This window comes from Triturus cristatus, chromosome 3_2 (assembly GCF_964204655.1).
Source record: "Triturus cristatus chromosome 3_2, aTriCri1.1, whole genome shotgun sequence".
In the NCBI taxonomy this organism is placed as follows: Eukaryota; Metazoa; Chordata; class Amphibia; order Caudata; family Salamandridae; genus Triturus; species Triturus cristatus.
The window spans coordinates 815,272,300-815,295,321 of record NC_140584.1 but is presented as its reverse complement, the minus strand read 5'-3'; the positions used below and the strand labels follow the sequence as shown (position 1 = coordinate 815,295,321).

Here is a 23,022-nt window from a genome sequence, read left to right as displayed (position 1 = left end):
GGTGAGGATGGTGGTGTTGCCGGTGGCGGGTTCCAGTGGTGGGTTCGTGTTGGTTGTGGTGAAGCTGTTGTAGATGTCGGTGATCTTGTGGTGGAAGAAGGCTGCGAGGGAGTCGCAGAGGTCCTGTGAGGGAGGGATGGAGTTGTTTTCTGCGTCGGGGTTGGAGAGTTCTTTGACGATGCCAAATAGTTCCTTGCTGTTGTGGGCGTTGTTGTCTAGTCTGTTCTGGAAGGCTGATTTTCGTGCGGCGCGGAGGCGTTGGTGGTGTTGGTGGGTGGCGTTCTTGAGAGCAGACATGTTCTCCTCGGTCTGGTTGAGGCGCCAAGTCTTTTCGAGGGTGCGGCATTCTTTTTTGGAGTCCTTGAGGTCGGGGGTGAACCAGGAGTTTTTCTTGTGGTTGTTGGTGTTTGCTTGGGTCTTCAGGGGGGCCAGGAGCTTGGCGCAGTCGGAGATCCAGCTCGTGAGGCTTCGTTGGGGTCTGTGGTGCTGGTGGGTTGCTTCTGAGAGAGGGTCGATGTGAGTTGTTCCGTGGTGATTCGATTCCACTGTCTTCTTGGTGGTTGCTGGGTGTGGTGGTGCACGGTGGTCTTCTTGAAGCTGAAGTGGACACAGCTGTGGTCCGACCAGGCGAGTTCGGTGGTGTGGCTGAAAGAGATGTGTTTGCTGGAGGAGAAGATGGGGTCGAGCGTGTGTCCGGCGTAGTGGGTGGGGGTGTTGACTAGCTGTTTCAGTCCCAGGTTGGCGAGGTTGTCCAGTAAGGCGGTGGTGTTGTTGTCGGTGTGGTTCTCCAGGTGGAAGTTGAGGTCCCCTAGGAGGATGTAGTCGGTGGACGGGAGTGCGTGTGGGCTGACGAAGTCTGCGATGTCTTCGCTGAACTTAGTGCGTGGTCCTGGTGGTCTGTACATGCGGGTGCCTCTGAGGGTGGTCTTGGGGTCGCTGTGGATCGCGAAGTGGAGGTGTTCGGCGTCGGGGAGTGAGTTGTCGACGTGGGTCGAGGTGCGGATGGAGCTTTTGTGTGCGATGGCGATGCCTCCTCCGGTGCGGTTGGTGTGGTCTTTCCGGATGATTTTGTAGCCGTCGGGGATGGCTATGGCGATGTCGGGTGTCGAGGAGGGGTTCATCCAGGTCTCGGTGAGGAAGACGATGTCCGGGTTTGTTGAGTCGATGAGGTTCCATAGTTCGATGGCATGCCTGTGGACGGATCGGGTGTTGATCGGGATGCAGTCGAGGTTGTTTCCGGGGGAGTCGTTCTTGTCGGGTGCGATGTGTGTTCGTAGGCAGGTAAAGCGGCAGTTGCGGCAGGTGAAGGATCCGTGGGTCTGCTTCGGGGTAGCGCGGTAGCAGCCTGGCGTGCGGCCGGGGTTGAGGGCGGTGAGGGTGGTGGTGTCGTAGGTCAGGCGGGGGTGGCGGATGGGGTGGGGGTCGTGGGGACCAGGGGGACGGGTGCTGGGCGCGGTCCAGGCGCGGACGGGCGCAGACAGGCTTGCCTCGCCATATATGGGGTAGCCGGGGAGGCGGGGTCAGCTGGGAGGCGGGAGGGTAGGTGGGCCAATGGGATTATGCTTGAGGAGCGCAAAAACGGCGGGAAAAGCGGGAGGCGGGCGGCGGGAAAAACGAGGAAAAAACGGCTTTGGGAAGGTGGCGAGAAAACAGGGGAAGAAGCGATGCGGACGACGAGAAAGGCGGGAAAAGGACGAGAAAAAAAGGCGGAGAAAAACAAGCACAACGAGCAGGGGCACCGGGCGCACAGGGGGGGCCACGCACTCGGGGATACAGAAAAAAGGTGGAATTACATTCAACCAGGCAGTCTCTGAGGCAGGCACTCGAGGGTACAAAATAGAAGGAGGGAACCGGGCACTCTAGGGCCACGCACTCGGGGAACAAGGAGAGAAGTGGGAGCGGCAGTCACGGGGGCACACAGGCAGAACTAGGCAACACTGAGGCAGGCAAGCGCTGGTGGCGCTGCGGAGGCGGGGGAGTGGCCTACCCTAAGGTCAAGGGTCGCTACCTCTGCCTCACAGCGGCCGCCATATATGGGGTAGCCGGGGAGGGGGGGTCAGGCGGGAGGCGGGAGGGTAGGTGGGCCAATGGGATTACGCTTGAGGAGCACAAAAACGGCGGGAAAAGCAGGAGGCGGGCGGCGGGAAAAACGAGGAAAAAACGGCTTTGGGAAGGTGGCGAGAAAACAGGGGAAGAAGCGATGCGGAAGACGAGAAAGGCGGGAAAAGGACGAGAAAAAAAGGCGGAGAAAAACAAGCACAACGAGCAGGGGCACCGGGCGCACAGGGGGGGGCCACGCACTCGGGGATACAGAAAAAAGGTGGAATTACATTCAACCAGGCAGTCTCTGAGGCAGGCACTCGAGGGTACAAAATAGAAGGAGGGAACCGGGCACTCTGGGGCCACGCACTCGGGGAACAAGGAGAGAAGTGGGAGCGGCAGTCACGGGGGCACACAGGCAGAACTAGGCAACACTGAGGCAGGCAAGCACTGGTGGCGCTGCGGAGGCGGGGGAGCGGCCTACCCTAAGGTCAAGGGTCGCTACCTCTGCCTCGCAGCGGCCGCCATATATGGGGTAGCCGGGGAGGGGGGGGTCAGCTGGGAGGCGGGAGGGTAGGTGGGCCAATGGGATTACGCTTGAGGAGCACAAAAACGGCGGGAAAAGAGGGAGGCGGGCGGCGGGAAAAACGAGGAAAGAACGGCTTTGGGAAGGTGGCGAGAAAACAGGGGAAGAAGCGATGTGGACGACGAGAAAGGCGGGAAAAGGACGAGAAAAAAAGGCGGAGAAAAACAAGCACAACGAGCAGGGGCACCGGGCGCACAGGGGGGGGCCACGCACTCGGGGATACAGAAAAAAGGTGGAATTACATTCAACCAGGCAGTCTCTGAGGCAGGCACTCGAGGGTACAAAATAGAAGGAGGGAACCGGGCACTCTGGGGCCACGCACTCGGGGAACAAGGAGAGAAGTGGGAGCGGCAGTCACGGGGGCACACAGGCAGAACTAGGCAACACTGAGGCAGGCAAGCACTGGTGGCGCTGCGGAGGCGGGGGAGCGGCCTACCCTAAGGTCAAGGGTCGCCTAACAGACATGGGCCCACGAGAGGGCACAGGACATTGAAGGAGACGAGCAAGAGAAACTAGCTGGCGCAGTACATACGACCAGCAGGTCACTGCACATACAACACGCTATACATGCCATTGTGGAACTCATTGAGCACTGAACATACAACACACTAGGAGACGTGGATATGCCAATGTGAAATCCTTCGACCACAGAGGTCACTTAGACAGTGGAGATGTGCGTGCCAATGTGAAGCTATTTGGGCAGTCCTTCACATACCAGAAGACAAGTGCACGCCGATGTGAAACAATCTGGGCACAGGACATACTGCACACACAAGACGACATACATGTTAACAAGAAACTCATTGTAGGGGACGTGCATGACAATGAAAAACTATTTGGGCACAGTAGAATCAGAAGAAACGTGTGCAAGTCATTGTGAAGCTATCTAGGCACAGTTAATTTTACACCTGCTAGAAGACATGTGCATCGCAAGGAGTAATGATCTGGGAAAAGTACACACTTCACATCTGAGGAAAAGTGCATGTAAATGAGAAACTATCAGGGCACAGAACATGCAGAGTTTACCTATGTGTATGCCAGTGCAAAGCTATTTTGTTGCAATACATACAACACCCAATAGGAGACAGCTTCTTGTCAACATGGTACTATCTGGGCACAGTACACATTGCATTCACTAGGAACGATGTGTATGCCAATTTAAATATATATGGGCACATCACACGCAGTGCCTTGTGTGTCAATGCAAAACTATCTGGGTACAACACACAGTGCCTTGTGTGTGAATACAGTGCCTTGTGTGTGAATACAGTGCCCTGTGTGAAAGTAAAAGTATCTGGGCACAACACACAGTGCCTTGTGTGTGAATACAGTGTCTTGTGTGTGAATACAATGCCTTGTGTGTGAAATTAAAACTATCTGGGCACAACACACACAGTGTCTCCTGGGCACAACACACACAGTGCCTTCTGCTCATGGTACGTTTACGTAGGAAAGCTGTGTGTATCAATGTAACATTTTCTTGTCACAGATCATACAGTGTTCTCTAGAGAAAACGTGTGAATGTAAAAATGCCTAGACACAGGACATACGGAACTCTCTAGGAAAGATGTGTAATGGCAATGTAAACATATCTGAGTGCAGTGCATACAGGGTTGTGTGAGTTAATGTAACCCTATCCAGACTCGGTACATACAGAGCTCACTGGGAAAGGTGTATGTGCCAATGTAAAACTATTTGTGTGCAGTGAGTGAGTACATGGCTCACTGGGGATGACGTGTGCGCGCCGTGCATACAGTGTTGTGTGTGTCAATACAAAAATATCCGGGGGTAGTACATGCAGTGCTCGCTAGTGAGCAAGCATGCAAATGACAAATATTTGTGCAAAGTACAACACAAACTAGAAAAAGCATTTGCAATGCAATAGGTCTCGTATTTTCGAAATTGTGAGCTATTGGTATTGTAAATGACAATGCCTTTTATTTATCTGTTGTTTTTTAAACAAATAATTAAAAGGCATTGTCATTTACAATTCCAATAGCAAAAAATCTCACAATTGCAAGACCTATTGCATTGCAAATGCTTGTTTTTCTATCTGTCCCTCCAGTTTCTTTCTCTCCAGCGAGTGGAAACAGAGAGGTTGGTGCAGGGCAGATAAGAGGAAAAACACTGCCGTCATCACAGGCAAGATGCCCCCCCTCGCTCCTGAACCCCGGTGCCCCTGCACGGGCCGCACCACTGATAGGCCCCTGATTGTGTACCTTCCAATGCATCTGATCAGAGTCTGTTCCTGGAGGGAGCTGCAAACCTTCTGCTTCCCCAGTCAGCTCGTCCCTTCTCAGAGGCTGTGCCCTGTGGGAATGTTCTCTCTTAGGTTCCCACCCCCATCCTTTTTCCGGACCTGGCTCTTGACTGAAGAGAAACAATGTAACTTGCTACTTTGTTTCTCTTCAGTCCTTGGTCAGTGGAAGGAGCTCAGAGCAGGCTGCAGACTGCAGCTGCCTTAGAGCATGCCTCTCACAGCTCTATGGATGAGCTGAGGGGGCCCCCCCTTCCTTTAATGAAGACTGCCCCCACCCCCCGCACTGCAGGGGCTGCGGGGGTGTTTGTTACGCCCCTGCCTTTGTCATTAATGTTTGTGCCTGTTTCTTTCTTACTCTTGCAATCTGGGCCAGAGTCTGAAGATGATATTGGTGTCCCAGTCCCCGAAATGAGTGCTGGAGCCCACTACCAGCAACCACCACCACAAATTAAGCACAGATTAAGACAGTGGCAGTAAATGGAGCAGAAAGCTCCTTGTTTTTTGCTGCCCCTTCCCCTTGCCCCCGGCATGATCAGGAGGCTTTTTAGGGCCAAAGGTGGGACAATAGGTCAACACTGGTGTGTAATCAGAGGGCCAGTGGTGTGTAATTTCACTTCAACAAACCGTTACATTTTTCTGAATTGACGTCCATGCTGTTTGGTTGCGCTTAACGACGGCCTGGCAGAAGTGGCAGGGTTGCAAGCAGCACACCAGCTCACAAAACACTCTGGAGCATAAAACACTACTTGTACGGTGAGAGCTAATTTTACCAGCAACCAAATCTCAGTTGTTTTGAGTTCCTAACTGGGTGTTTTGCACTATCGAGTGTAGCTTAGATGCACCAAAAAAGCAATTTGCGTTCGTATAGTCCATATCTTGATTCACAAAGTAAAGACTTACAATTTACAATCATAAAATGAAGCTTCTACAATGGACCTTTCCACCGTATTATAAGATTGTGCATCACACACACAAAAGGTGATCCTTCAGAAGATGGGAAGCCAGCATGTTTGTGGGTATTCACAAACTCATACATGCATGTAGTGACCCACTGTGGAAAAATATGCACTGCCTTCTTGCACACCTACAGTATTCTATGGTTCCATAGCACTGAATAAGCAAGGGGGAAGTTGAAGACAATGGTAGCACCTATTGGGTTGGCCATGTTGCAGTTTGGCTCATCAGGTGGGCAGGGCAGCTCAGGTCAGTCACTGCTGGCTGCCCTTGGATTGCCCGTAAATGGACCCACCACGTTGGCATACTTCTTGTATGAAATAAACCTGCAGCAAACTGTTTTCCAAACAAACCTGGTTTTGTGTGATTATTTATTGCAGTGCATGCGATGTTCCTTTACCGGCACTATGGGGAAGTACTGAGCTGGGAGTTGAGCCATCTTGAGGGGTCTGGTTGTCAGTATTTGTCAGTGAAGTTTATTATTCAGTGTTTTAATCTTGGTGCTATGTTTCTGCCTTGTGCTGACACCCTGATCTTATTTGTATTTATCCTAGCAGGAATCGACACAGAAGAAGCCGGCCCCACCCTGCAGGCCTCACCTGACCTGGATGCTCTGCCTAGGCCTGGCAGCTCTACACAGCCGATGTTGATAAAGTCCCAGACAGAAAGGGCATCAGATGCATTGAAGCAGCATGATGGAGAGTTTGCTGGAGGTGCGTTAATCTCAGAGACCCACATCCAACATGGCGACTGAGTTTCTGCTCTAAGCTGTGAGTAGAGGGCTACCTCAGCTGTCCTGCAGGCCAGCAGTTTGAATGGTTATTGGTGGTTGCTGGTTAGAAACAGGAACATTCATTAACCTGCTTGTCCATCTTCCTCATTAATCCTTACGTTGCGAGGTTTGCCTCGCTATACAGACAGAATATACCGGCCTTAGACTTAAAATAAACATAAAAACGAATGCTTACAACCCAGTCCCTAATATATGCTCCACCACCTCCCTGGGAGTCATAAAGAGGGCTTCCAACTACCTTATATCCTGGTTGTTCTTATCTCACAAAACTGGATGCCTGCCTTCCGTTTCGACATGGAAGAAACACAAAATGATAGGGGGTCCCCTGCAGAATGTGAAGAGAGGCCCCCAAGTCTCCCATATCTCACAGAAATTAATTGGCCTTAGTCTAAAACAGGGCTTTCAGGAGGGTTGGAGACCCTTGAAGGGTTGTGCCCACCCCACTCCACCCCTGTGGGCTGCAGGGGCTTGTATGATTTAAAAAATATATATTTTATCGCCCTTCGCATTTCCTGTACCAGTGGCTAGGGGACCTCATTCAATTAAGGTACTTCATCCTCTGGATTGGTCATAAAAAGTAGCTATAAATGAGATGCGATGGGTCCATCTTACCCCCGAGTCTTGGTGCCACTGCGCCTGCTGCTCTATTTATAGATACTACCCTGACCTCTACTGCCCGTGCGGCTGTGCCCTAGCTAGCACAGAGGTTCCTGGTCAGTCAGGGTATTTGAATTTATTCAGTAGGAGGGGTCTTGTTAAAGAGGTCACCTCTACCTTCCCCCATGCTCTTTGGTCTTCCCACCTCCTACCACTCCTACCTTGCATTTGGGTGTTCTTCATTCACTTGTTCACTCAGCTCTGCGTCTGCTGGCGCAACAGCGAGGGCCCGCAGGGGAGAGTGCGCTTGTGGAGTGCACCTTGTGGACAATAGGGGTGTGAGATCTGCCTAGCAGGAAAATCTACGTCTCTATTCCCCATACAGCTGGTGTCCTGCTTCCCACTTGGCTGTCTCCTGGACTCTGCTGTGGCCTTAAGGAGATAGGGTCCCAGCAGAAGGGCAGGACATTCAATCATTCAAGTAGTCCTGTCTAAGCTGATGGCCACCCATCTCCATGTTGTATCAGGCACTGCTCCCTGAACTGGGTTTTCATGTGACAACCTAATGCATTAATGATAGGTGAGGTTCCTCTTTTTGACTCCCAGGGAGGAGGTGGAGCCTACATGAGGATCTGGGTAGGTAGGTAAATCCTATCTTTGTAATGAAGCAAACCTCATGATGTAAGGACGTGTCAGGAAGACTAGGGTTAGGAGTAATGAAGATTATCATTAAGGGGACAGCGCAGGGGTTAATGTCAGTGGTTGATTTGCTGTTTCTAGAACACCTATCTCACCATGCAGCCTATCATACACTAGCATTGGTGATAATGTAAGAGGGAAGACTGTAGCAAGAGATTGTAAATGACTAGTGTCTAGACACGGTTAAGTCTGAGAATGCTTTATACGTACGCAGATGGTGGTTTACTCAGGATCAGGGCTTCAAGTGTTTCTAAAGTATGAAGAGACTTTTGTATTTAATATATCTTTCCGACCGGCAAGCTCACTGAACACTTCGCTAACATTTTAACAAGTTCTCCCAGTGCAACGAGCAATCGTCCTTGTATGTCCCCTACTGCATTAGATGCACTCCATTTATTTTGACTTCATCAGTGAGCACGTTTGAGTCTCAATGCTCTCAAATTCAGCCAATTAAAGCCCACCTGATTTCGCTTGATGCCAAGTGCATAGCATTGTTGAAGACCATGCATGGGCCACTTGCCATTGCTATTTAATCTAATGGATGACATTCTATTTTTAATAACTTCTGACTGATGGTGACATGTTCTGCATAAGTGGATGCACAACAGAGGAGCCCTACACTCTCACCATCTTTGTAGGTGCCCATATGCGATGTTGTGCTATATAAATCCCATGCACATAACCTAGAGTAGCACAGCATTGCAATTATATGGTATCAGGGGTAACAAGTCTATGCTACAAGAGTGTCATGAATAAGTCATTTAGACAAGTTATACAAGCGATTGCATCGTTTTGAAGCTGCTTGTAAATAAATGCCTTAACTTTCAGGAAAGGCTAGCAGAATAGTTGGCTGAAACAGACCGGTAACAGGTGCACGATGGATACGCTAAGGAGGGCACTGGAAATTGTAACATTTACTCCAGGAACTCACAAACTGGGGAAGTGGGTGGGAGTCCAATAACACAAATGAAGATATGCACTACTTTTATTTTGAGACTTTTCTAACAAGGTGAACAACTTTTCTTTTAAGTTAATTAGATCATGGTTACTAATAATAATTTGGGTTGCTTCTGACACATTTTGGTAGCCTATTAAACGCCATATTTGTTTGACTACAGTTGCCCCTCCCTCACCCTCCTAAAAGGGTTGTCTCTTTGGTGTCATGATTGAGATAACCACATCTTAAAAAGTTCCTAGAGCAAGCTGATGTCAACTTCGCCAAGGCAGCGGTCTCTGTAGGACTATTGAGTGAAGGAATGCATTTTATTATAGTGCTTTGCATCACGCTAAATTGGATTTAATATATTTGTGAGATGGGGACATAGCACCAAGAACCTGCACGATGACCACCCATCCAAGGTTGCTCACCCATCGTTGCTGAATGCAGCATGATTCATGGAATCAATTATTAATATTAATACTTTCACAGATATGCTGCAGCAGAAAGTTGGGGAGCCAGAGTCTGTGAATGTTCTGCGGGCAAAACACATATCCATCCGGACAGAAAAAGAGACGTGAGTTTACCAACCAGAGAATCACAGACATTGGGGGAGTGTTTTTTTCCATGACAACACTCTTTAACTTGATTTTTCTAAGAAGAGAATGACTGTTCAGATAGAATCTACTTATGATACTCCTGGATTTCATATAATCAATGTCCTAAGTAGGATTCAGAAGGAGTGAGTGCTTTGAGAGTCTTCAATGAACATATTTTGATGCGGTTTAGGAGCCACTTAAACTGTTGTGTGAGTCATTTATTTTATTGTGCAAAATGAAATCCTTTTGTACTACATTATCCACCAGACGTAATTATAGAATATTTCATGGAGGACATAGGAAATATGTGTGTTAATTTTAAGTCACATACACCATCTGCTTAAGACATTCTAATTAGACGTTGTTCATTTTGCAGTTTTTCTACATGTACAGTCTGTTTCCTCCTTTGTGCCTAGATGGAACCACCCACTCTGATGCTCATGTTTCTTCAGCAGCAGCACCCATTTCACAATAAGTTGGATCTATTTGGGTTTCTCTTCAGTCCCTTTTTCCCCACTGATTTCACCTAGTGTCAAGAATTGGACATTGACAAGGACTGTGGAGATCCCGTCTTGATTGCCTGTGAAAGGCGATTTCCCCAGTAGTCACGGCGCAACACTGCAATGATTACTCACATGAGAGGTGTCAAGTCTCTCCTTAAGAGTGTTCCATATAGGGGGGAAAAACACAAAGGGCAAACAAAAAAACTCCTTGACAATCTTGTAATCCTCAACTGAAGATGAAGATGCAGAAATTAATAGCAAGGCATCAGGAAAGAGTCATGCAAAGATGTTGAGCAGGAGATCCAAAGTGAAGGGATCTGGAACCACTCATTTATTATTCACTGCTCCCGGACTGGAGTGCTTCATAATGCCCTTTAAGAGCAAATTGTCAAATTTGTTCCTTCTTTGTGGTGCCCCAATCTGGCCAGGGTCACCACCATGATGTTAAAAGTGTAGTGGGGGGATTACAAGGAGAGCAGCATCCCTCCGGAAACTCTTGAAAATAATTAAACCTATGTTTCCTGTGGTCTATAGTAAATGACCTGAACAAGAGAGGGGGGACTACAGGCTTTTAGAAAGGTCCAGCATACATGCCCTGGTTAGACGTAAAAAGAAGAGGTATGCAGTTCCGGTTGTGGGAAGGAGGAGGAGGCAGGACAAGGGATCATCGGGCATGCTCCTTGTCGAGTCGGCGCTGCAATACTCGACGGGCACCCTATGCAGGGGCTCTTTGGCGGAGATCTTTTATTCCTTGCCGTATGGTTCAGTGGGTGTAAGAGGCCTTGAAAGTGTAGGAGTGCAAATGTGTAAATTAAAACAGGGAAATGGAAGAGTCAGGTAAATTAGACTTTAATGATCCTGCCTTCACCCTGATTAAAAATGGAGTTGGCGAGTTGCCACGTGTTGTTATCAATAGGCTAGCAACACCACAGTGCCATAACATTTTGAGTGTAGAGTTACTTTTTTCTAGGTCCTGAGGAATTGCCGCTAGATCATCCCGACTAAACTGGCAAGAAACATGTTGACCAAACGAGATTACGCGCAACACCCTGCAGCATCATTGCAGTGAGTCTCCAACTCCATTTTTAATCAGGGGGAAGGCAGGATCATTAAAGTCTAATTTACCTGACTCTTCCATTTCCCTGTTTTAATTTACACATTTGCACTCTTACACTTTCAAGGCCCCTTACACTCACCGCACCATACGGCAAGGAATAAAAGATCTCCGCCAAAGAGCCCCTGCATAGGGTGCCCGTCGGTTATTGCAGCGCCGACCCAACGAGGAGCATGCCTGATGATGAAGCATGACACCCAGCAGGCTGGGTGTGTGAGGGCCCTCATTCCGAAAGGAAGAACTTCCCAGTTCCTCCCCTTTCCCATAAACACTACCAGCGTGTAGCCAGGGATCTCTCCAGTCCCTTGTCCTGCCTCCTCCTCCTTCCCACAACAGGAACTGCATACCTCTTCTTTTGACGTCTATGGTAAATGACCCCAGAAATGTTGAAGATATTTTTCATCATTCCTAGAGTTTGAGGTTTTGCTCTTCGTCCAATTCTTCACAACGTTCGTAAATGATTGACAGCCAAGCCAACACATGTTTTGCGAGATACTCGCGTCTTCAGGGCTTTTTTATTCTTTAGTTCTTGCACCCGTTGGTAACAGATCATTCTCACTGTAAAACACAGTATCACAATACTTTATATTTGGATCTTCGAATGGATATTTGTGTTTTTCTCAGAACATGAACTAATATGTACCATTTAGACTCTTTTATGTAAGGGAAACCGAGATCTGAAGAATAGCGCTGGGCTAGTTTTCTAATTTCACTGTGTTTTTGTTAATATATATATATGAAATTCACAAGAGGGAAATAGAAAATTAGCCCGGCACTGATTTTGAGTTCCCTTTATCCCTCACAGGGAATAATCCATATGGTCCTCTTTTGTTCATGTCCTGAGAAAGACACATATCACAGTTCAGAAATCCATGTATAGTCTTTTATTTCAAGCTTATCTTCTTTTCATACACTTGAAAAAATTCTTCCTGAATTAGCGTGAAATATACAGCCAAGAGTTCACACACTTGATCCCAGTTCTTCATCAAAAATTGTGACATATACAGTCAAGCCAACACGTGTTTTGCGAAAGTTTAGCTTCTTCAGGGCTTCAATCAGTAAAAACTGTGAATTCTTCTTAGATCTTCGATTTCCAATGTTCCTTTGTTAGCTCGATTAATCTTCAGTAAGTTTCCTGTAATATCTTAACCGGTTGAGGCCATCGTCAATAGAGTCCCGCCAAGAGAAAGCAAGCTGCTAGATCCCGGGGCTCGGCAACTCGGGACGTAGCAGGAGCCAGCCATGGGTGGTGGCGGTCCCCAGGGCCATTATTGGCTCCAGGTGGGGGGAAGCATAACCCCACTTTTTTGCACAGAACCAACCCCAGGTGGTGATCCCTTTGGCTGTATATGGCCCGGGAAAGGGGCTGCACGTCCTCCCCCCTCCATGTTCAAATGTTAGATTTGGCACCAGGGTAATGGTGGTGCCCGGGGTCAGGGGTCCGTACAGACTCTGTCCATATTGTTTAATTTAGCCCTGGGGAGGTTGTGGTCCCTAGGGCTTCTAAATGCCCTAGGAGGGAGGTCCACAAAAGCCCTGGGGAGGTGGTGGTGAGGTGGTGGTCCCCAGTGCCCAGGTGGTCTGTGCCCTCCATATGTATAAGTAGCCACGTTGAGGTGGTGACCCCAGGGCACAAAAATGCCAATGAAGGGGGCTATGTGAGCCCCCTCCATTATGTTTATAGAAATATGTATGCCCCCGGGACCAAGACCTGGCCCACCCGTGGGCTTCATTAAAAACAAGAGCAGGAAACTGCGCTTATTTTTTTTCCTTTAATTCATGGCAAATATTCAAATATTCACGAAAATCACAATAAATAAGAAAAAATGCTTTTTAGCCCTGCCGGGTCCCCAAGACTAAGGCTAGAGAGTTAGGGTATTCGTACCCTGCCCCCTTTTCTTTTTCTTGGCGTTTTGTTTGGGATTTGGTGGAAGCCGAGTCCCAAAATGGCTGCCAACACTTCCTGGTTGAAGTGTTGGCAGCCAATCAGAGCTCTTCAGATCTCTGCATGACCTCGTCATTATTCATGAAGGCTTTACAACCCTAGATATAAAGATTTGAATTTCCTTTAATATCTCAAAAACTACTGAATGGATTTACACCAAATGACAATAAGCATACTTTCTAGACCAAAAGCAACTTTTTTTTTCCACATTTGGTGTAATTGCGTCCATTGTTTGGCATGTCTAAAATCTCCATGGGAATTGAATGGGAAACACACTATTTTTGACCCCCCCCATTTTTCGACAGATTCTTGATGGATCACCCTGACTATCCCATGCTAAACAAGACCCAACATGGCATTGTATGGGGAAAAGTTTGTGAAGATTCGTCAAACGGTGCCAAAGATATAGCCAAGTCAAAAAGCATTTTTTCTATGGAAACATGGTCCTACTTATACCTACCTACTGGTGACTATATATATATATATATTTATAGATAGATAGATATAAATATGTATATATGTATATATATATATACACACACACATATATATATTTATATTCAGCAGATGTAGTTACCTAAGGTAACTATATCTTACTCCCTGTCATAGCACTGCTTATGACCTCACTTATTACATCACTCATGACATGGTCAGTGACTTCACTGATGACATCATCCACTGAGTGTAAGTGTTTTGTAAACGTTTGTGAGACAAAGATGCATACTAAGCTACCGCACAAATTAAATTACTATTGTTTCTGTATTACTAATGAGTGATAGTATTTTTAACATAAGACACCTGAGTGGCTGTGTGACTGAATCTGTGTGTGAGTGGCTGACTGAGTGGCTGTATGTGTATGGGAGTGGGTGTGTCAGTGGCTGTATGGCTGAATAAGTCGGTATGTGAGTGACTGTATGGGTGGGTGAGTATCTGTTTGAGTGGCTGTATGAGTGGGTGTGTGAGTAGCTATATGGGTGGGTGAGTGGCTGTCTGAATAGCTGTATGGCTGGTGAGTGTGTGTCTAAGTATAGGTGACTGACTGGCTGTGTGAATGGCTTTATGGGTGAGTGACTGGGTGTGTAAGTAGGAGGACGGGTATGTAAGTGGTTGTTTGAGTGGGTGTATGGGTAAGTGAGTGGCTCAATGAGTGACTGTATTGCACAGTAAGTGTCTGTGTGAGTGGCTGTTCAGGTGAGTAAGTGGGCGTGTGAGTGTTGGTATGGATGTGTGAATAGATATGTAAGTGGTTGTTTGTTTGAGTAAATGGGTGTGCGAGTGGCTGTACGGGTGCATGAGTGGGTGTGTGAGCTTCTCTATGGATGAGTGAGGGGGTGTGTAAGTGGTTGTATGGGTCTGTGAATGGGTATGGCAGTGGTTGTGTGGGTGTGTGAGTGGGTGTATGAGAGGTTGTATAGGGTGTAAGTAGGTGGGTGTCATTCTGTAGATGATGTCATCAGTGGTGTAATTTGGGATGTCATCAGTGATGTAATATGTGAGGTTATAAGCAATGCATTGCGGGTACATAAGTTATAGTTAGCTTCGGTAACTATAACTGCAGAACGTCTATGGTTTTGTATGTGTGAAATCTAAGCCTAACTATAACATCCCTGTAACCTTTGGTTTTTCAGTGAATTTTTATGTTTTTTTAATTTTATTATTTTTCCTAACTATAACGTCCATGTAACCTTTGTTTTTTAGTGAATTTCAAAGGTTTTTAAAATTGTATTTCCTAATTGTAACCTGTAACCTTTGAGAGTGGGTGTATGAGTGGCTGTATAGGTCAATGAGTGGGTGTGTGAGCAGCTGTATGGGTCTATGAGTGGGTGTGAGTGGCTTTGTGGGTGTCTGAGTGGCTGTATGGGTCAGTGAGTAGGTGTGTGGGTGGCAGTATGGGTGTGTGAGTGGTTGTATGGGTCTAAGAGTGGCTGCGTAAGAGTCACTATATGGGTCTGTGAGTGCGTGTGTAAGTAGCTGTATGGGTGTAGGAATCGGTGTGTGAGTAGTTTTGAGGGTGTATGGGTGGGTGTGTGAGTGAGTGAGTGGATTCATAAGTCAGTGAATGGGTATGTGAGTGGGTTTCTGAGTAGCTGTGTAGATGTAGAAGTGTGTTTGTGAGTGGCTGTATGGGTCTCCGAGTGGGTGTATGAGTGGCTTTATGGGTCTGTGAGTAGATGTATAGGTCTGCAAGTAGATGTGTGAGTGGTTTTGTGAGTGGCTATATGAGACCGAGTGGATGTGGGAGTGGTCTGTGAATGTGTGGATGTGTGAGTATGTATGAGAGTGGCTGTATCCATCTGTATCCATATGTGAGTGGGTGTGTGAGTTGTTTTGTGGTGTGTGAGTGGATGTGTGAGTGACTGTATGAGTGTGTGGATGGGTGTGTGAATGACTGTGTGGGTCTACGAGTGAATGTGAGAGTGGCAGAATGGGTATGTGAGTAGTTGTTTAAGTGTTTGTATGGGTGTGTCAGTAGTTGAGTGAGTGACTGGGACACAATGGAACCTCACCTGCTCCGTTATCCAACAAGGTTTGCACAAAATATCTATCCAACTGGACTACTTTCTACTGGTCAATTACTAAGTGCTACCTCATTGAGTAAATGTCCAGTGCATATTCTACACTACATCTGCGCAATGGACCACAAGGATATGTCTCCAATGAGCTTGTGTGCATGCAATTCGGCAATGTGATTGTTTCTCGAGCGGCTTGCTCCACAAACCTATGATAACATGAATCCTCGTCAAGGGAAGACGGCAAGACTACAAAGAGGTGAATCTCCTACGAACATGGGTACTTCCTCTTAACCATATGAAGTAAGTGCTTCTTTATTTGGTGGAGATGTCCTTGTATTCCTCTGCAGCAGACGCATCACCAAAATCGTCAGAAAAAACGCACTCGGGCCAAGAATTAATGGGACCGTTCTCTGACCTGGGGACCCCATCCCACTGGGCCCAGCCTCTTGATGCTGGGTGACCTGGAGGCCACCCAGGGCACCCAGTAAGCTGTGTTGGGGAGCGTGGGGAGCCTTAATGCCTCTGTGGTCCCTGCAGGCGCCCCACCTCCAGCAGTAGCTGGCCTTGCTCCAGCAGACAGTGAGCAGCCAATAATGCTGCTCACTGTATGTGGGAGCAATTTTTTCATCTGTTTTGCAGTGCGCTGTCAAGCGGGCAGGAAAACAGATGAGAAGTCCACTCCCAGCGAGCGAGAGCAGTCTTCCTCCTCCTGCCTGCTGTGAAAGCTCCCGCAAAGTAAGAGCAATCAGCTATGTCTCATAGGAAGCAGGCCCTGTGGGGTGGTGGTTCCCATGGCCATAAATGGCTCCAGGAGGGGACCGCACGGCCTACCTCCTTCATTATTACAGGGCCTGGGGAGGATGTGGTCCCCGGGGCCAAAAAGTGCCATAGAGCAGGGTCACCACAACCCCCCTCCTTTGAATTTAATGTTATTGGCCTTGCCTGGGGAGGTGGCAATCTCCAGGGCTGTAAACAGCCTGCTGAGGGGGTGCCACATGGCCCCCTCTTCTATTTTAGTATATTGGCCTGGCCCTGGGGAGGTGGCGGTCCCTGGGGCTGATATCAGCCATGGGGAGAAGGGACGTGTGCGTCCCCCTCCCCAAAGTATGTATTAAAATATGCATACAGGACCTGGCCCACCCAGGGGCTGAAATACAAACAAGCTGGGGAGGCCCTGCTTTAAAAAAAAATCGCACAAATTTGTGAATCGCAATTTTCAGCGCAAACATTTTTTTAAAAGTGCTTTTTGGCCCTGGGGGATCACACCGCCAGGCCTAGTGGGTCAGGGAATTCCTATAATGCCCACTTCCTGTTTTTTAACATTTTTGTTTGGGATTTGGTTGAGTCAGAGTCCCAAAATTGCTGCCAACACTTCCTGGTTGATGTATTGGCAGCCAATAAGATTTCTGCATGAAATCGGTTAGATCTGCAAGATATACAAATTTGTTTTGCCTTTAATATCTCAAAAGCTAATGAACGGATTTACACCAGATCACAAAAAGGACTCTTTCTGGAGGAAGAGCTAACTTTATGACCAATTTGGTGTAATTCCATCCAGCAGTTCAGGTTGTAGTCATGTTCAAAATCCCTATAGGGAAATTGCATGGTATTTTTTGACCCCCGACCCCTTTTCTCGGCCATATTTGATGGATCACTCTGAAACTTTCATGCAAAACTAGACACAAAAGGGAACTTTTTGGAGAAAAGTTCAGGAAGATTCGGCAAACGGCACTAAAGGAATAAGCAAACCAAAAACTATTTTCCTATGGAAACTAGTTCCTAACTATAACCACCAACTGGTGACTGCCAGTAGGTTACATATGTATGAAAAACAAATGTTACAGGGAATTTATAGTACGGCTCCGATTTCACTCGTACAAAACCAGGGAAATTCAGCAGTTATACTTGCCTAAGCTAACTATAACTTACGCACCCACAAAGCACTGTTTATGACCTCACATATTACATCACTCATGACATGGTTAGTGACATCACTCATGACATCACTGATGACATCATCCAGTGATTGTGAGTGTTCTCTAAAGGTTTTTGTCTGTTAAACATTCATACCAAGGTACCACAAAAGTTGTGTACTTCTAATGAGTGATTTCTTTTTTAACATAGTTTATGTGAGTCGCTGTGTGGCTGTGTGTATCTCTGTGAGTGTGTGTCTGAGTGACTGTACAGGTGTGTGAGTGGATGTGTGAGTGGATGTATGGGTTTATAAGTGGGTGTTTGAGTAGCTGTGTGGATTACTGTGTAGCTATTTGAGTGGCTGTATGGGTGGGTGAGTGGGTGTGTCAGTGACTGTATGGGTGAGTGACTGGGTATGTAAGTAACTGCATGAGTAAGTGAGTGGCTGTTTGAATGACTGTTTGGATAATTTAGTCAGTGTGTGAGTGGCTGTATGGAAGAGTGAGTGTCTGTGGGATTGCCTGTGTGGGTGAGTGAGTGGCTGTATGAGTGGCTGTATGAGTAGTTGTATGGATGTGTTAAGGGGGATGTAAGTGGTTGTGTTCATGTGTGAGTGATTGTATGGGTGAATAACTGGGTGTGTCAGTAGCTGTATGGGTGAGTGTGTGGCTGTGCTACATGGCTGTATGGGTGTGTGACTGGTTGTGTGATCAGGCTGTATGAGTGAGTGAGTGGGTATGTGACTAGCTCTATGGATAAGCAAGTGGTTCTGTAAGTACTTGTATGGGCCTGTGAATGGGTGAGTGAGTGGTTGTGTGGGTGTGAGAGTGGCACTGACCATGTCATGAGTGATATAATATGTGAGATCATAAGCAGTGCATTGTGGGGGAATAAGTTATTCTTAGCCCAGGTTGCTATAACTGCTGAATTTCACTGGTTTTGTACGAGTGGAATCTTAGCCTAACTATAAGGTCCATCTAACATTTGTTTTTTTCAGTGAATTTCTACTTTTTGATAAAATTCTACTTCCTAACTATAACGTCCCTGTAACCTTTGGTTTTTAAGTGAATTTGTAAGACTTTGAAAATGTTATTTCCTAACTGTAACCACTAACCTTGAGTGTGTGAGTGAATGCATGAGTGTCTCAGTGGGTGTATGAGTAGGTTTGTAAGTGGATGTGAGAGCGTATGAGTGGGGTTGTAAGTGGGTATATGAGTATCTGAGTAAGTCTGTGAGTGGGTCTATGAGTCTCTGATAGCAGTGGGTAGCAAACGTCTCTCCAGCGGTGAAGTTTGCAGAGTTTTGCCACACCATTCCCCACTAGGAATTCAGAGTTTAACGGCACCCTCACCCCTAGACTTCATCCCCCAGGAGTAGTGTGCCAGGAAGCATGTTTGCAGAGTGGTTGAGAAACGGGGTCTGAGCAATCCTACTGTGAGGGATGTTTTGTGGCAACCACAGGGGTTCTTGGCCACCAACGACCCTAAGAAGCCAAGGGGACATCATCCCCCAACCAGTTCTGCACCAGAAGATGCATCTGGAGAGTGATTAAAAAAGGGCCAGGCCTTCGATGAGGTCTGAGCAATCCCGCTGTTGGGGACTCAATTATGGCAACAATAGGGGTTCCTGGCCCCCAGTGACTCTCAGAAGTCAAGGGGTTTTCATCCTCCAACCAGTAGTGCACCAGGAGGCGCGTTTGCAGAGTGGTTAAGAAAGGGGCCGGGCCTCCAACGAGGTCTAAACAATCCCTCAGTGGGAAGCTTACTTGTGGCAACAATAGCGGTTCCTGTCCCCCAACGACCATCAGCAGCCAAGGGTTCTTCATCCCCCAACCAATAGTGCACCAAGCGGCACATATGCAAAGTGATTGAGAAAGGCAGTGGGGCTTCTGTTAAGGTGTGAGCACTCCCGCTGTGGTGGGCTTGCTTATGGCAAAAATAGGGGTTCTTGGCACCCGATGACCCACAGCAGCCAAGGAGACTTCATCCTCCAACCAGTAGTGCACCAGAAGGTGCATTTGCAGAGTGGTTGAGAAAGTGGACGGGGCCTCCGACGAGGTCTGAGCAATCTCGCTGTGTGGGACTTACTTGTGCCAACATATAGGGGTTCTTGGCTCCCAACGACCCTCAGCAGCCAAGGGGACTTCATCCTCCAACCAGTAGTGAACCAGGAGGCGCATTTGCAGAGTGGATGAGAAAGCGGGTGGAGCCTCTGATGAGGTTTGAGCAATCTCGCTCTGGGGGACTTACTTGCGGCAACAATAGGGGTCTTGGCCCCCTACGGCCCTTAGAAGACAAGGGAGCTTCATCCCCCAACAAGTAGTGAACCATGATGCGCATTTGCAGAGTGGTTGAGAAAGGGGGCAGGTTCTCCAATGAGGTCTGAGCAATCCCGCTGTGGGGCACTTACTTGTGGCAACAATAGGGGTTCTCGGCCACCAGCGACCCTCAGCAGACAAGGTGACTTCATCCCCCAACCAGTTGTACACCAGGAGGCGCATTTGCAGAGTGATCAAGATAGGGGTCGGGCCTCCACCGAGGTCTGAGCAATCCCACTGTGGGGGACTTACATGTGGCAACTATAGGGATTCTTGGCCCCCAACGACCCACAACAGCCAAGGGGACTTCATCCTCCAACCAGTAGTGAGCCACGAGGCGCATTTGCAGAGTGGATGAGAAAGGGGACGGAGCCTCCAAAGAGGTCTGAGCAATCTCGCTGTGGGGGACTTACTTGTGGCAACAATAGGGGTTGTTGGCCCACAATGGCCCTCAGCAGCCAAGGGAAGTTCATCCCCCAAACAGTAGTGCACCAGGACATGTACTTACTGACTGGTTGAGAAAGGGGGCAGATTCTCCGATGAGGTCTGAGCAATCCCACTGTGGGAGACTTACGTGTGGCAACAATAGGGGTTCTTGGCCACCATAGACCGTCAGTAGGCAAGGGGACTTCATCCCCTAACCAGTAGTGCACCGGGAGGTGCATTACCAGAGTTACTGAGAAAGGGGACAGGACCTCCGACGTGGTCCGAGCAATCCAGCTGTGGGTAACTTACTTGTGGCATCAATAGGGGTTCTCGGCCACCAGCGACCCTCAGCAGACAAGGTGACTTCATCCCCCAACCAGTTGTGCACCAGGAGGCGCATTTGCAGAGTGATCAAGATAGGGGTCGGGCCTCCACCGAGGTCTGAGCAATCCCACTGTGGGAGACTTACTTGTGGCTACAATAGGGATAGTTGGCCCCCACGGCCCTCAGCAGCCAAGGGGCTTCATCTCCCAACCAGTAGTACACCAGGAGGTGCACTTGCAGAGTGGATGAGAAAAGGGTGGCCTTCAATGAGGTCTGAGCAATCCTGCTGTGGAGGACTTGTGGCAACAAAAGGGGTTCTTGGCTCCCAGCGATCCTCAGCAGCCAAGAGTGCTTCATCCCACAAACAGTAGTGCACCATGAGGCACATTTGCAGAGTGATTGAGAAAGGGGGTGGGCCTCTGATGAGGTCTGAGCAATCCCGCTGTTGGGGACTCACTTATGGCAACAATAGGGGTTCCTGGCCCCCAGTGACTCTCAGAAGTCAAGGGGTTTTCATCCTCCAACCAGTAGTGCACCAGGAGGCGCGTTTGCAGAGTGGTTAAGAAAGGGGCCGGGCCTCCAACGAGGTCTAAACAATCACTCAGTGGGAAGCTTACTTGTGGCAACAATAGCGGTTCCTGTCCCCCAACGACCATCAGCAGCCAAGGGTTCTTCATCCCCCAACCAATAGTGCACCAAGCGGCACATATGCAGAGTGATTGAGAAAGGCAGTGGGGCTTCTGTTAAGGTCTGAGCACTCCCGCTGTGGGGGGCTTGCTTATGGCAAAAATAGGGGTTCTTGGCACCCGATGACCCACAGCAGCCAAGGAGACTTCATCCTCCAACCAGTAGTGCACCAGAAGGTGCATTTGCAGAGTGGTTGAGAAAGTGGACGGGGCCTCCAACGAGGTCTGAGCAATCTCGCTGTGTGGGACTTACTTGTGCCAACATATAGGGGTTCTTGGCTCCCAACGACCCTCAGCAGCCAAGGGGACTTCATCCTCCAACCAGTAGTGAACCAGGAGGCGCATTTGCAGAGTGGATGAGAAAGCGGGTGGAGCCTCTGATGAGGTTTGAGCAATCTCGCTCTGGGGGACTTACTTGCGGCAACAATAGGGGTCTTGGCCCCCTACGGCCCTTAGAAGACAAGGGAGCTTCATCCCCCAACAAGTAGTGAACCATGATGCGCATTTGCAGAGTGGTTGAGAAAGGGGGCAGGTTCTCCGATGAGGTCTGAGCAATCCCGCTGTGGGGCACTTACTTGTGGCAACAATAGGGGTTCTCGGCCACCAGCGACCCTCAGCAGACAAGGTGACTTCATCCCCCAACCAGTTGTACACCAGGAGGCGCATTTGCAGAGTGATCAAGATAGGGGTCGGGCCTCCACCGAGGTCTGAGCAATCCCACTGTGGGGGACTTACATGTGGCAACTATAGGGATTCTTGGCCCCCAACGACCCACAGCAGCCAAGGGGACTTCATCCTCCAACCAGTAGTGAGCCACGAGGCGCATTTGTAGAGTGGATGAGAAAGGGGACGGAGCCTCCAAAGAGGTCTGAGCAATCTCGCTGTGGGGGACTTACTTGTGGCAACAATAGGGGTTGTTGGCCCACAATGGCCCTCAGCAGCCAAGGGAAGTTCATCCCCCAAACAGTAGTGCACCAGGACATGTACTTACTGACTGGTTGAGAAAGAAGCAGATTCTCCGATGAGGTCTGAGCAATCCCACTGTGGGAGACTTACGTGTGGCAACAATAGGGGTTCTTGGCCACCATAGACCGTCAGTAGGCAAGGGGACTTCATCCCCTAACCAGTAGTGCACCGGGAGGTGCATTACCAGAGTTACTGAGAAAGGGGACAGGACCTCCGACGTGGTCCGAGCAATCCAGCTGTGGGTAACTTACTTGTGGCATCAATAGGGGTTCTCGGCCACCAGCGACCCTCAGCAGACAAGGTGACTTCATCCCCCAACCAGTTGTGCACCAGGAGGCGCATTTGCAGAGTGATCAAGATAGGGGTCGGGCCTCCACCGAGGTCTGAGCAATCCCACTGTGGGAGACTTACTTGTGGCTACAATAGGGATAGTTGGCCCCCACGGCCCTCAGCAGCCAAGGGGCTTCATCTCCCAACCAGTAGTACACCAGGAGGTGCACTTGCAGAGTGGATGAGAAAAGGGTGGCCTTCAATGAGGTCTGAGCAATCCTGCTGTGGAGGACTTGTGGCAACAAAAGGGGTTCTTGGCTCCCAGCGATCCTCAGCAGCCAAGAGTGCTTCATCCCACAAACAGTAGTGCACCATGAGGCACATTTGCAGAGTGATTGAGAAAGGGGGTGGGCCTCTGATGAGGTCTGAGCAATCCCACTGTGGGAGACTTACTTGTGGCAACAATAGGGGGTTGTTGGCCCCCAATGACCCTGAGCAGCCAAGGGGACTTCATCCCCCAACCAGTAGTACACGAGGAGGTGCATTTGAACAGTGGTTGAGAAAGGGGGTGGGGCCTCT

The 23,022-nt window shown here is 48.7% G+C and overlaps 1 protein-coding gene across 2 annotated transcripts in view; it reads left to right on the top strand.

Annotated features, from left to right (window-relative positions):
* Positions 1-23,022, top strand: part of KIAA2012 (KIAA2012 ortholog) — a 747,606-nt gene that overhangs the window by 558,606 nt on the left and 165,978 nt on the right. Inside the window, exons 18-19 of one of the 2 annotated variants that reach the window (XM_085648973.1) lie at positions 6,398-6,553; positions 9,359-9,443. In XM_085648973.1, coding sequence (XP_085505099.1) covers positions 6,398-6,553; positions 9,359-9,443 — 241 coding nt within the window. Of the gene's footprint in view, positions 1-6,394; positions 6,554-9,358; positions 9,444-23,022 lie in introns of both variants that reach the window. The other variant, XM_085648972.1, reaches the window with a different exon arrangement.